General features: G+C 34.2%; 1 protein-coding gene across 1 annotated transcript; it reads left to right on the top strand.

Moving 5' to 3' along the window:
• Positions 1-9,259: 9,259 nt before the first annotated feature.
• LOC133690980 (auxin-induced protein AUX28-like) lies at positions 9,260-12,037 on the top strand. Its single transcript, XM_062111268.1, has 5 exons — positions 9,260-9,760; positions 10,801-11,030; positions 11,150-11,285; positions 11,445-11,506; positions 11,716-12,037. Exons 1-5 carry the CDS (start codon positions 9,519-9,521, stop codon positions 11,757-11,759), a joined length of 714 nt encoding a protein of 237 aa, XP_061967252.1. The 5' UTR covers positions 9,260-9,518; the 3' UTR covers positions 11,760-12,037.
• The last annotated feature ends 1,017 nt before the right edge of the window (positions 12,038-13,054 follow it).

Here is a 13,054-nt window from a genome sequence, read left to right as displayed (position 1 = left end):
TAATTTTTTAAAAAATACTAAAATGATAACATATTGAATTAATATAGAACAATTCAGGTTGCTAAATTCACGAGCCATGTTACAAGATTATAATGACCTCATATAAAACAAATCAAAACAAATTATACAACGTAATTCTCAACCAACTCAATATTAAATAAAAAAAGATACAAAAATCCCCATGTAAACTCAGGTTATGAGACTAGAAAACCCCATAAAAAATCAAAATAAATTATAAATTTCAATTCTCAACAAATACTATTTAAATTATGAAATTATAAGAAAATCATTATAAAAAAGCGAACACAGTAAAATGACTTGGGTCATGTGACGAGAATAATCTTATAAAAAGTAAAGTGAAACAAATCATAAATTTTAATTTTTAATCAATTCAACATTAAATGATGAAATTGAAAAAAAATATCATTTTAAAAAAGAAAAAAAAAACTTAAATCAAATCGGGTTAACTTGCAAGACCAACAATGTGAATAATGAAACCGATATAACCATATAAAAAATAAAATACAACAAATTATAAAACCTAATTTTTAGTAAATCAAATGATAAAAATTAAAAAAATATATATATTATTATAATAAATAATATTTTGTGAAGTGTTAAACAGCAGGGTCACCATCCTTTTGGTTTTTGTTAATTGTTAAAAAAAAAAAAAGGGTTTCTGCTGCAAGGCAATGTAGGCAAGTAGAATTCAACATCAAGATGTTCCTCCTTCCAACAACACTGCCCCCACGTTAATTACAGGGAAAGATGCCACCATTTAACTTTGAGTCTATCTCCTAGCCAAGAGTAAATGCCTGCATCCATGGGAGCCCCATGACCACCTACTCAAGGCAAAATCTTTGTTTAGTCACGTCTTGCGGCGTATAATTTACAAGCCAAGCCCATATGGCTCGCAAATCTTCTCGGTTTTGCAATTAATTGAATGATAGGAATGCGTAATAACTACGATCTGTTTCTCCGTAATGCGATAGTGCTGTCTGATTGTTACCTTTGTAATTCTCGTCCACAATTTTATTTTATTTTTAATTTTGGCCATGATATTTAGAATTTTGATAGGTGTAAAAACACAGAGCCTCCGCGAGTCCGCTATCTTGGCAGGTTTGAGATTTAAGTAAAATTTGGTAGCAAGATATTCATGTGCTCCTGCATAATTCTAGCTCCGACTGCGACTTCAATTTCTCCAACCAAATCATCAACCTTCCTTTTGATATAGTCGACTGCTTTGCTGCCTGGGCTCGTGATTCACTACCAAAATCATACTTGCTCTTTCCATGGACCATTTATTTATGGAAAAGTTCGATTAAAATGCTCCCTCTCCCAGTCGAAAATGAACTTGGTTGTGTTGGAGGAGTGGAACTCCTTCCAGGAAAAGTGACTGGCTTGATCTTTTCTTCTGGCGCTGAGATTCCTGCCGATGAAAGTGCTTGGCATTTTCCTAAAACGGTACAGAAACATGAGCCAACTTGGTTCGGATATTGTCAAAAAAAATGAAATCAATCATGTGCATGTACGCATAAAGGATTCGTGGTGCTTACTCAGCGATGCTGTGTCTAATCTTTCTCTGTCAGGCAAGCTCAAAGAAAGGGAAGATGAAGCATCTGGCAGGGATGGAACATGCTGCAGGACCAATTGCTTTTAATAAGATTGGAATAAATTCCCTGGTTCAAAGAGAGAGGAAGAATTCCAAGCATCCAAAAATCTTCAATTTTCAAATTAACTGCGTTAAAAATCTGTTTATATAATACAAATCTATACTGGGTGGGTATTTGTATAATTGTCTGTTACAGCTCAAGTATTTTCTTATGTAAAGTAGAATTAAAAATTGAGAGAAAATCCTTTTCTAGTCTGTATTTGCCTCAAAAGTTTATTAATTAGCCCCTTTTTATCTTTAATTTTGAGCAGACCTTCCAATTTGAGAGATAGCTTGGGATATGAAGCAGCTAGCTTCATTCTGGCTTTCAAGTAAAAAGTAGCTGGCAGTTGCCGGTGCTAGCACATAGCCACACGCATACAAAGCTACGAGCCTATGTAGAAGATCAATTTTTGTTAAAGCTCAGAGATAAAGAAGATATGACTGCATAGCTATATAGAAGTTTGATTGCTTAATATATATATATATTCTAAAACTACAAGCACATCCTTCAATTAAGTTTCTCTTTAGGATTATAGAATAGCGGTTTAAAATATTTTTTATTTTAAAATATTTTTTTTTATTTTTAAAAAATTATTTTTAAACAACATATTAAAATAATCTAAAAATATATATAATTTGAGATAATGAGGTTTCAACCACGTTATCAAATGATCTCAAATGGTAACGATCTCAAATTTATTTTTGAAGCTCTTGTGATATACCCAGCATCATTATTTTTAAAAATATTTTTGTTTAAAAATATATTAAAATAATATTTTTTATTTTTTAAATTTTATTTTTAATATTAACACATCAAAATAATCTAAAAATACTTAATAAAAAATTAATTTAAAATATAAAAAATATTTTTTTATAAAACACATTTATCAACGGCAAAAACAAGTAGCGAAAAACCATCTCGACAAAAAGCAATCTTTTAAGAGAAACGGTTGACAATCATTTTGAAGGCCAATTAATCATCCATTGTATGAACCATGCCAGACGCAAAAAGGGCCGACCACCTATTTCAAAACCAAGACCAGATCATGGCATTGATTTAGTGTGTGCTCGGCAAGGCTTCAAAAATATTTTTTATTTAAAAATATATTAAGAATATTTTTTAATATTTGTAAATGATTTTTTAATGTATTGATATTAAAATAAAAAAATTATTTTAATATATTTTAAATTCAAAAATATTTTTAAGAAATACCCTCCACCACATAACACGAGTTTATTTTCCTGCAATACATGGGCAAATAATATAAACTATAAAGGATGTCAAATCGACGAGACACGTGTGACGTATTAAATGGTGATAATGAAACGGAGGCCTTGAGCCGCACGTGGTAGCAAAATGTTTTGGATTTTGGACAATCAGGGGTAGAAGAAATTAAGGCCCATAAAAAGGAAAGGCAAAAAAGCCCCCTTTCTCTCCTTCTTGTTTCCCTGCAATACACGGGTCCAAACGCCCGCTCATCATGTCACTCAAGATGCCCATATGGCATGCCTCGGAGAGGGATCCACACTCTAAAAATCCAAGGTACTGTTTGTTTTTTTGTGCTGTAAATTTAAAAAAAAAATTAATTTTTTTAATGTGTTGATATTAAAAATAAATTTTTGCAAATAAAAAAATATTATTTTAATTTATTTCTGAAAAAAAAAAAAACCGGCAGCTGCTAACTACAATATTGAAATACTTCATAAAACTATTTGCTTTCTTGTCCAGACCAAGGCTATATGGTTTCGCATCCATTGCTCCCTTTCATTGCGTGAATATACACTACAGATATTTTTTGAAAATTATATGAATAAAAGCGAGTATATTGCAGATAACAACATGGCTATAACGCACCCGGCATTGGAATTTGCATCAACCTATTGGTTGGTGGTTCTTGTAATAGGCGTGTTCAGTGTCGTGGTATATATTTTTTTAAGTGTTTTTTTAATATATTAAAATAATATTTTATATAATTTTTTTTTAAAAAAATCAACACAATAAAATTTTCAAAAACCATTTAGAAACATCAATTTAATATTTTTTTTATAACAAAATATATTTTTTAAACAATCTTAGCTACAAAAAACAAACAGAATAAAAAAAATCGAAGCTACAATTTTTTTTAAAAAATTATTAATATATATATAAGTGAAATTATGCAGATCAGGATCATAAATAGATACAAGTTTTATATTTATTAATCCTGTTCAGCGATGATCATACCAAGCTCAAAACCTCTCAAGTATTCCAACATAGAAAATAATCACAATTTCGCACGTATTTCTGTATTTTCTTTCCTATATATATCTTATAGGAAAGAAAAGGAAAGAACCGCCTTTCATTTTAATTTCTTAGAATGACAATTCACCAAGATTGAAACACGTAATTCATATATTTTTTTCTTCGGGGGGTGAAGAATAGCCATCTCGTGTTCTCGGACCACACGTGAGGCTGAGCTCGTTCAACTCTTGACCCCATTGCGGACGAGTAAAAACAGTCCAATATTGAGGCGGACAGAGGCCCACATCTCACACTGACAAGTGCCGTAGAGGCGGTGTCTCGGCCTCTTTCACAGGATTTAACGAGGTCTGGTCCGTATTGATATAAAAAAGGGAGACATGATATCCGGCATCACGAGGCCCAGATGACTCGTGTTTGGTATCTATCGACGTGCCTTAATCACCATTAATCATTCCTTATCATCAATAATTTTTCTGCAGTCATTGAGCCCCTCAGAATCGATTCAAAGCCAATACATGTATGTCCACAACAAATGGAATTGCTGGCCACAAGTACGGACGCAAAATCTCCTTTCGCATGGCCAATTCTAAAGGAATTTGTATAAGATATGAATTGCAATGTAGAATTAAGATTCCAAGTAAATATCACACATAAGTTGATAAGGATGCACACTTACATGTCTCTGCTGACCGACAGCATTTGTTCTGATCATCGAAGGCGAATTTATAATACGACGTGTTCATGCGTGTACGTGCACAGGAATTAAGCTGGGAGAAGTTAAACCTTGGTTCTAGCAATATTATAGTTTCTTAATTTTGAATCATATGTGTAATTGATTCTTTGTTCGCATTACATGTTGTTCGTAGGTCGTGAAAAAACTTCATATCAAAATTCAGCTTCCTGGTGGTTGTAATCATGGAGCAAGACATGTGGAATTAAATTTCATATCATATATAAAAGTGTGTACTTAAAAGAAAATCTACTAGTAAAGCGTAATTTATTTTTGTGCACGGCTACATCTCTTTCTAGCTACTCGAAGCTTGAAAAAATATTTAGATGTATTTATATTGGACAACCTGCCGCAGGGGTTAGGGTGTAAATGGTGCTTGGTTGTGTGGTTGTTTTCATGTTTGAAGCAACCATGACAACTCACTTATTTGATAATGTTTTAACAGCAGATTTTTACTGATGGGCTTATTGTTAATTGTGGCACGGCAATAGATTTGCAAGAAGCAGCAATTTGATGCTTCTTGAGCTGGAAAACTCATGAATAGTGGAGCATGCTTCATTATTTATAGGTTTTTTTCCATGATGCTCCACTATTCCGGCCGGACCGGTCCGGTTCAACACTAAAAATGCATTAAACCGAGTTCGATCTAACAAAATAAAAAAATATTTTTTTTTATTTTTAATTGTATTTTATTCAAAAAACTAATGTTAAACATTATTCAATGACACTGCATAAATTAGACAGAGATCGCTTGATAACGTAATATTTGCAAAATTTGATCACAATCTCAATTTTATTCCTGATTATATTTTACATATGTTATTGCGCTCTTAAAAAATTTAATGGAATAATAAAAAAATATTTTATAAAAAGTATTATTTATTTTATGATATAATAGTAATAGTTAAATCTACAATATTTAAATTAAAAACCATCAATATTAATATATATTTTTTAAAATTATTTTATAACCTTAATTTCAAAAGCATTCTTAACCAAACACATTAAACTACTTTTTCTTCAACCTCAATTTCAACCACAATTTTAACCAAACACCTATTTTTTTAAACCAACTTCAACTAAAAGTACTTTTTATAAAATAATTTTTTTAAAATCACAATCACAACCACTACCGCAATATCAAACACACTCATAGTCCTTTCGGCCGGGACTCAAACCTCACAAGTGTTGCTTTTTGGGTCATGGCCCAAACAATATGTGGCCATGAATTTTTTTTTTTTTTAGATCTACACCATCAAACAGAAAAATGCAAATTCAAGCTGAAGCTTACTACTAGGAGACGCGGGGGGCTCATTTTCACATGAAAAGGCTTGTAATGGAAAGTTGCAAGTGTGATAAATTAGAAAACATGGCCAAAAAAAACCTACCAGTAGATGGGATTTTCCCATATCTCCCCTTTTTTTAAAAAAAAAGCGAGTTAAAGATTGCTCGAAATGGGTGCATTTTTTTATTTATACTCCATGGAGTCCGGACGGCCTTAACTAGCTAGCCCTTGTAGCCAAATGGCCGTGGCACCAAGAACCATAATTAACTTCCCCGATTTTGAGGACATGACATAAGTACGATCCTTCCCTAAAACTTAAGATTTCCATAATAAATATTCGAATGCATGCAGCGAGGCGTGTCAATCCAAAAGGGTGCAACAATTCACCACTGTATTTAATCGTTTCATTACAAGGTAATTAAGCTCGAAGAAATTCTACCATCACAATAACCTATGCTGCCTTAGGGATATCAAGGGAAGGGCATAGGCTAATATTCCCATATAGATTCACCAACGCTTTAACGAAACAATTCCAGTTAGCACATATGTAGCACGACTCGCGCTTTGGATCCGCTCTCGAAGTGAGGTTTAGGTTCAAGAGATCATGAATCCAAGATCAATTTTTCAGCATAGAAGGTTCAGAGCACCAAGAATCCACCAGGCATATCAGTCTTAATATTTTATTTTGCGCTCTGCAATTCTGTGCTTATGATCTTTCACATATAAGCTTGTTCCATTTGACCCATACTTTTTTAGTCTGTTACGTAACCACCGCCCACGGATCATAACCTAACAACTAACAATTTATCTGATCAATAATCATTGAATCATTATTCAGTCTCCCTAGCTCGAAGAAAGAGGGGGAGCAAAAAAAACTGAACATGCGGCAGAAGGGTTATAATTATTATGACCACAGACCATTTGGTGATTGATGATTGATGATTGCTGAAACTTATACCTTCTATATGATTCTTTGTAGGGAAAACAAGTGTCAAAATATAACACAAGCAATCTCAGCACTATAGAAACCATAGATCTTCATTGAAGATGTTAATCTCAAAGGCAGTTCTAATTAAAATATGATCCAATGTTTGCATCTCCATTGAGAAACTTAGAGGAGTTAATTAATTAGCAACTCGATATATAGCTATATAGTATAAATAAGTGGTAAGTGGGATGCCCTGCAGCGGCGCACATGGGATAGGGTTTGACACTTGGGCGACACAAGCCCCATGAGCCAAACAAGTTCACATGGCTCAGTCCAATGCATCTATGCACATGCATGCTTTTCTTTACACATTAGGGTCCACCCTTCTAAATTCCCTCAACCACCCAAGCTCGTTTTTTATTACTATTTCTTCTTCCTTTGATCCTTTCTTAGCTTACTTTTTATTTCCTGCTCCTGGCTCGAGACCATTTTTCTGCTATAGTAATTAGATTTACCAAATTCACTGCTTGACACGTTCTTGGAAGTAAGAGCGATGTCTTATTGTTGCTCGTCCATCTTCGGCTTTTTGCTAGTGATCATGAACGTAGCCTGCATGAGTGCATGCAATTTTAGACCAACATCGACCGCACGGCCAGACAAGCTCCGCTTTCATACAAGTAACGATATGAACATGCATTCGAGGGACCACCGCATCTCAAATAATTGCACATCCTTTTGTTTTTGCACTCATGCAGGTCAGTGATGTGAAAACTCAAAAACCTATGTACACAAACTAATTACATACATACTCTAGAAATACAGTAGGAACTGCTGTTTATAGTGTTAAAGCTTTCATGCATGTATATACATAGTAGATTGCATGCTGTGTATACATGCATGGTGTATTTTATTAGCGTCGGTTTTCAGTTTTTTGATGCTCATACGCGGGAAAGAAAAATTAAATTGGACTTGGTGATGGGATCTCTAATGCCAATTTCTTAGGCAAAACATAGAACCAAAGAAAGGAAGAAAAGAAAGTATGAAAGAAATCAAATCGATCACTTTCGAGAATTTAACATCTTCATTATGTCGGCAAATTCAGATAGGATATCTCGAGTGTTCATAATTATACAGTGGGGTGTTCTTCGCCATAGAACATGGATTGGATCTCGATCGAAGGCACTGTTGATGTAAGTCAGAGGACCACCTTCAAATAATTAAATTTTCACATCATCAATTTTGATAAGTTCTCTCAGCTTGCCATTATTGTGGGAATGTTTCCTGATTGCAACCTCAATCAGGGACCATGAGTGCCTTATCTAAAGCATTAACAAGCTCAAACCGAAGAACCAATCTGGTGTTTTGGTATCTGATTTTATTTTAATTATATCTGACTGGCACCATGAGCATCAATTATAGTTAGTAGGAATAATTCCATGATCAAGTAGAGGATGAGGCCGGAAAAATGTTGGTGTGAGCAACCGTATGCGAATTCTCCAAAAATAATGGGTGACATCACATGGGACAGCAAAAAGGAAAGGAGCACTAGAAGCCATCCTCTTGCTTACTTGGTAAATCTAAGTTTTGAAGAAAAGTAAAGCCAGGTAATTAACGGTGAATTGTTTTTTTTTTTAAAAAAAAAAAAGTAGACACGGCAGAAAAGATAAAAATTTGTATCCCACTAGAAGCCATCCTCTTGCTTACTTGGCAAAAAGTAAACTTCTTATAATGTATCTAGAATATTCCACATGCAATTGGATTGCCCTTAAATCAATTTTTAATATATATTTTTTTTACTTTTTTTAATGCTCTTATCCCACGTTTATGAATTATGTTAGTTTCGAAATTCAAAATTACAATAACATGCTTGAAATGTCTAGAAATGCAAAGAAAATGCTATTTTTATACAGATATAAGATCAAGTTTAAGCCCCAGAAAATGGATTCGAGTGACCCATTCATTACATTTTTATTCCCTCACCTCTTTTTGCGTGTAGCTGGAGTGTTAGCTAACAATTATTTTTTATTTAAAAATATATTAAAATAATATTTTTATTTTTTATATTAAAATAATTTAAAATTATAAAAAAATTAATTCAAAACAAAAAAAAAATATTCAAAATTTTATAAAAACACTACCGGTGCCCGTAATCAAACGGGACCGATCCTTGATTGCTTTCTGGAGTAGACTAGAGCAGAAGAGCACAGTAGAATTATTTAGGTGGTCCACTCCCCAGTCAAAATGGCAAATATCAGCCAACAGGCTACAGACAATCATAGGCTAGAACATCACCATGTCGTCACCTGCCAGCAAACGTTTAAAAAGCCAGTTCTGACATGTATCCACGTGTCAATCTCCCATTAACCCTGACTCAAAGACAATTAAACAAATGCCCCAAGCCGTACACTAATACCTATCAAGCCCAAACACCACAAGTCTTCCCCCAAGCCCCATATCATTACAACCATCTTGCAAAAAAGTTTACCCTTTCACTTTCTCATACATTTCAGTACCACCACTTAATCCAAGAAAATCAAATCCGAGCTAACACACAACTGCGTGCCAATTATAAGCTTAGAGAGAGAACAGAGAGAGGGTTTTAGAGAGATAACAGAGAGAGGGAGTGATCAGTTTCTGAGAGGAAACTTAGAGAGAGCGGGGCAAAAAAGTACTCTCATCATGGAAGTGGAGAAGGGAACAAAGATGGGGTTTGAGGAGACAGAGCTAAGGCTAGGGTTGCCAGGGAATGGTGGAGGGGCTGAAGGAGAGATGGTGAGGAAGAGAGGATTCTCTGAGACTGTGGACTTGAAGCTCAAACTTTCTTCCAAGGAGAGCGGTGCTGATCCAAATCATGAGAAGACCAGCAGTTTGCAAAGGGAGAAGAATCTTCTGGCCACTGATCCAGCAAAGCCTCCAGCTAAGTAGGTTGCATGTTTTTTCTTTTTTCTTTTAGTTTTTGTAATCTAATTTATTTTATTTTTTTAACCTTTTCGCGTTCATGTTCGTGTATGATTGTAGGTAGTACATGATTAGATTTGGTAGCATGTTTCACATACGAGAGAGCGAGAGTAATAATTGCCTTCGCCTTCAAGGTTTCATTGTGGACATAGCCACAAATTACCATGTAAATATTTTCTAAAAAAGAGTATCATGTATGCAGTGAATATAGAGAAAAACTATAATCAAAGAGCTTGATGTTTTTCTTAAGAAATAAATAAAAAAAGGAGCTAGATGATTCTGAAATACCCACAAATTAACATATAGAACTTTAGATTTGTTGCAAGTGGAAGAGGTTAATTATTACTAGCATTAACTATTTCCTGTGTATTATATATATATATATATATATATATATATATATGGAGCACGGCTAAAGGAGAAGTGCTCACTGAAATATATTATACACTGAGTTCTTGAATTGACTTTTGCTAAAGGAGAAGTGCCCACATGAAATATTAATATTATGAGATTGCTAACCTTTCCAAACTATGAATATGGATTCTCTCATTTTCATTTTCGAAAAAGAAAGGGACAGTCATATTTTTAATAGGAGTAGTTCAAGCAATTTGCCATTTTTAACATTGCTAAAATTAATCTTGTGCTTTCATTTTGAATTTTATACTACTTTAATTTTAATCCAAAAACGAGAGAGAGCTAGTAATTAGATCTTGATTGGAAAACAACGGTACACTAAAATATGTAAGCCATTGTCAATGCCTATAGAATTTCATGGACCCACTAATTGCATGATGAGGAAGATAAAGTAGCCGCAGTACCCTCTCATTTTTTTTCTCCAGTTGATTAGCACAGAGATTGCTCGAATATCTTTTGGTTTAGTGACTTGTTTGTGCATCATTTTCCATTTTCCATAGCCAACCCTTTAACTGGAAGTTGGATATTATAAATTAATTAGGTATACATAACTGAAACTCATGGTATGCACATCCAAATAAAATTTTAGGGCACAGGTTGTGGGATGGCCTCCAGTACGATCTTTCCGAAAGAACATGTTAGCAGTCCAAAAGAGCAGCACTGATCGAGAGTGTGAGAAGGTTCCTGGGGGCAATGCTACCTTTGTGAAGGTTAGCATGGATGGGGCACCTTACCTCCGTAAAGTGGACCTCAAGATGTACAAGACATACCAGGAGCTTTCTGATGCCTTGGGAAAAATGTTCAGTTCCTTTACTATAGGTACGATTAAATTTACATGCATCACCTCTCACATATATAGAGGCTGTATTGATATTTTACATATGTAATAGCCCGTGATTATGGTTTAACAATATGGTTTATCCCATTTTGCATTGAAGGCAATTGTGGATCCCATGGATTGAAAGATTTCCTCAATGAGAGCAAGCTCATAGATCTTCTCAATGGCACTGATTATGTTCCAACTTATGAAGACAAGGACGGTGATTGGATGCTCGTCGGTGACGTCCCATGGGAGTAAGTTCTTAATTGACTTCTCTATAGTCAATACAACCTTCACGAAAAGAAACTGTGAACTCTTTTTTAGAGAGTTTACTATTAATTACAATACTATATATAGCAAACCCTATCCCCTTCCCATTAACTATATAAGAGCTAACTTTATCTTAAACACAGCATGTTTGTTGAATCATGCAAGAGGCTGCGAATAATGAAGGGAACGGAGGCTACTGGACTTGGTTAGTTTACATTTCTTACTATAAATATTGGTAGCTAGCTTATAGTATTCATTGAAAAACAACTATTAATTAATACTTGTCGTATAATGTAAACCATCATTTCGGTTAACCATGCCAAGAAATCTTTCTTAAAAAGCGATTTATTACTGATTTCTTCTCGTTAATATCCATCCCAATGCTAATTTTGCTTTTCCTGAACTCATTTTCAGCACCAAGAGCCATGGAGAAGTGCAAGAACAGAAGCTACAAGTAGTGAGAGCCACAGCCTGCTCCTTTGATCTCGTGGGTCGCAGGAACCAAAAAGATGATAAAACGCGTAGATGGATTGAGCAGGTTGTTCTCGTGGAGCTGTTTCTGTAATATTATTAATTGTGTTTTGTGAGATACTCTATCAGTAATTTATATTATTATGGACAGGAACGATAATAACTCTAGTTGTGTTCCGAGAGACTCGGTCATGTGTCTTGCTTGTTCTGTTTTAATTATTTGCTTATTAATGTTACGACCATGTACTTGTTTGTTTTCTGGGTAGTCATCTAGTGTTCAAATTCCTTCATTTATTATAGTATTCATTATTAATACAGTAATAGTTATTGCTATATATATATAATTCTTATGGGTTAGGAATAGGAATAGGACTGGGTAATGGAAATGATCCATATGGACGTTGTTGTAGGAAGGGAACAGGGATCATGTGCTTGTCGATGGAGCATTTATTCATTCATGTCCATTTCTACAAGTTTCTTGATTTATTAATTGTTTTAGGCGTAAATATATGAAAGAGATTGCCTGTTCAAAGCTAGCTAGCTAGCTAGTAAGTAACAGATTTGACCATCGTGCATTGATGGAAGCAAGGGTATCCCTTGTACATAAAAATTTGCCGGTACATTTTAGCTAGTCATGAGACTCATGACTCTGGTCCCTCCCTGTGTCGATTCCATCTATGATTTGGACTTGGAAGTCAGCTCCATGATCTCTCTCTCTCTCTCTCTCTCTCTCTCTCTCTCTCGGATCTGACAATATTGCTGAATCCACGCTGTTCCATCAATAATGGCAATTTTTAATTTCTTAATAATTCTTAGAAATCATTCTTGGACCCACCCAATAGCTTCGCACAATGCAGAGAAAGCTAACATGAACATATCGCGAAATATCCGAGTTTTTAACGCAACTTGCTCGTCAAATGCAGAAATGGAGGGGGAAACGAGTGTGTTTCGCTATAGGGATAAGTGTAATATTATCCCTAAATATCCATTTAAATTATTATTTTTATACAATCACTCCATCAGAGTATTGAAATTATTTAGAAAACTAATTTGAAATGTGTATTTCATTACAGTATTTTTCTCACTGATTTCACCTACATTACTTTTATACTGTTCAAGAGATTTACCGTTCGAAGTTTTCATTCATCTTTTAAACATAATTAGGTGGTTGGTGGAGAATTAATTTTAATCAAAATGCTTTCAATAGCAAAATGAGGTCACATATAAGCTTATATTGCAAAACTAAATTAAATTATATAGAAAACTCTTCTTTTTTTTTAAG

Source organism: Populus nigra, chromosome 4 (assembly GCF_951802175.1).
Source record: "Populus nigra chromosome 4, ddPopNigr1.1, whole genome shotgun sequence".
Classification (NCBI taxonomy): domain Eukaryota; kingdom Viridiplantae; phylum Streptophyta; class Magnoliopsida; order Malpighiales; family Salicaceae; genus Populus; species Populus nigra.
The sequence above is the reverse complement of the archived record's forward strand: the minus strand, read 5'-3'. Positions and strand labels throughout refer to the sequence as shown.

Bases quoted from the DNA above. Each gene is read 5' to 3' on its own strand.
- LOC133690980 (XM_062111268.1), top strand. From the start codon at position 9,519: ATGGAAGTGGAGAAGGGAACAAAGATGGGGTTTGAGGAGACAGAGCTA. The intron at 11,286-11,444 runs GTAAGTTCTTAA...TCTTAAACACAG, and splicing joins GTCGGTGACGTCCCATGGGA to CATGTTTGTTGAATCATGCA. The intron at 11,507-11,715 runs GTTAGTTTACAT...ACTCATTTTCAG, and splicing joins AACGGAGGCTACTGGACTTG to CACCAAGAGCCATGGAGAAG.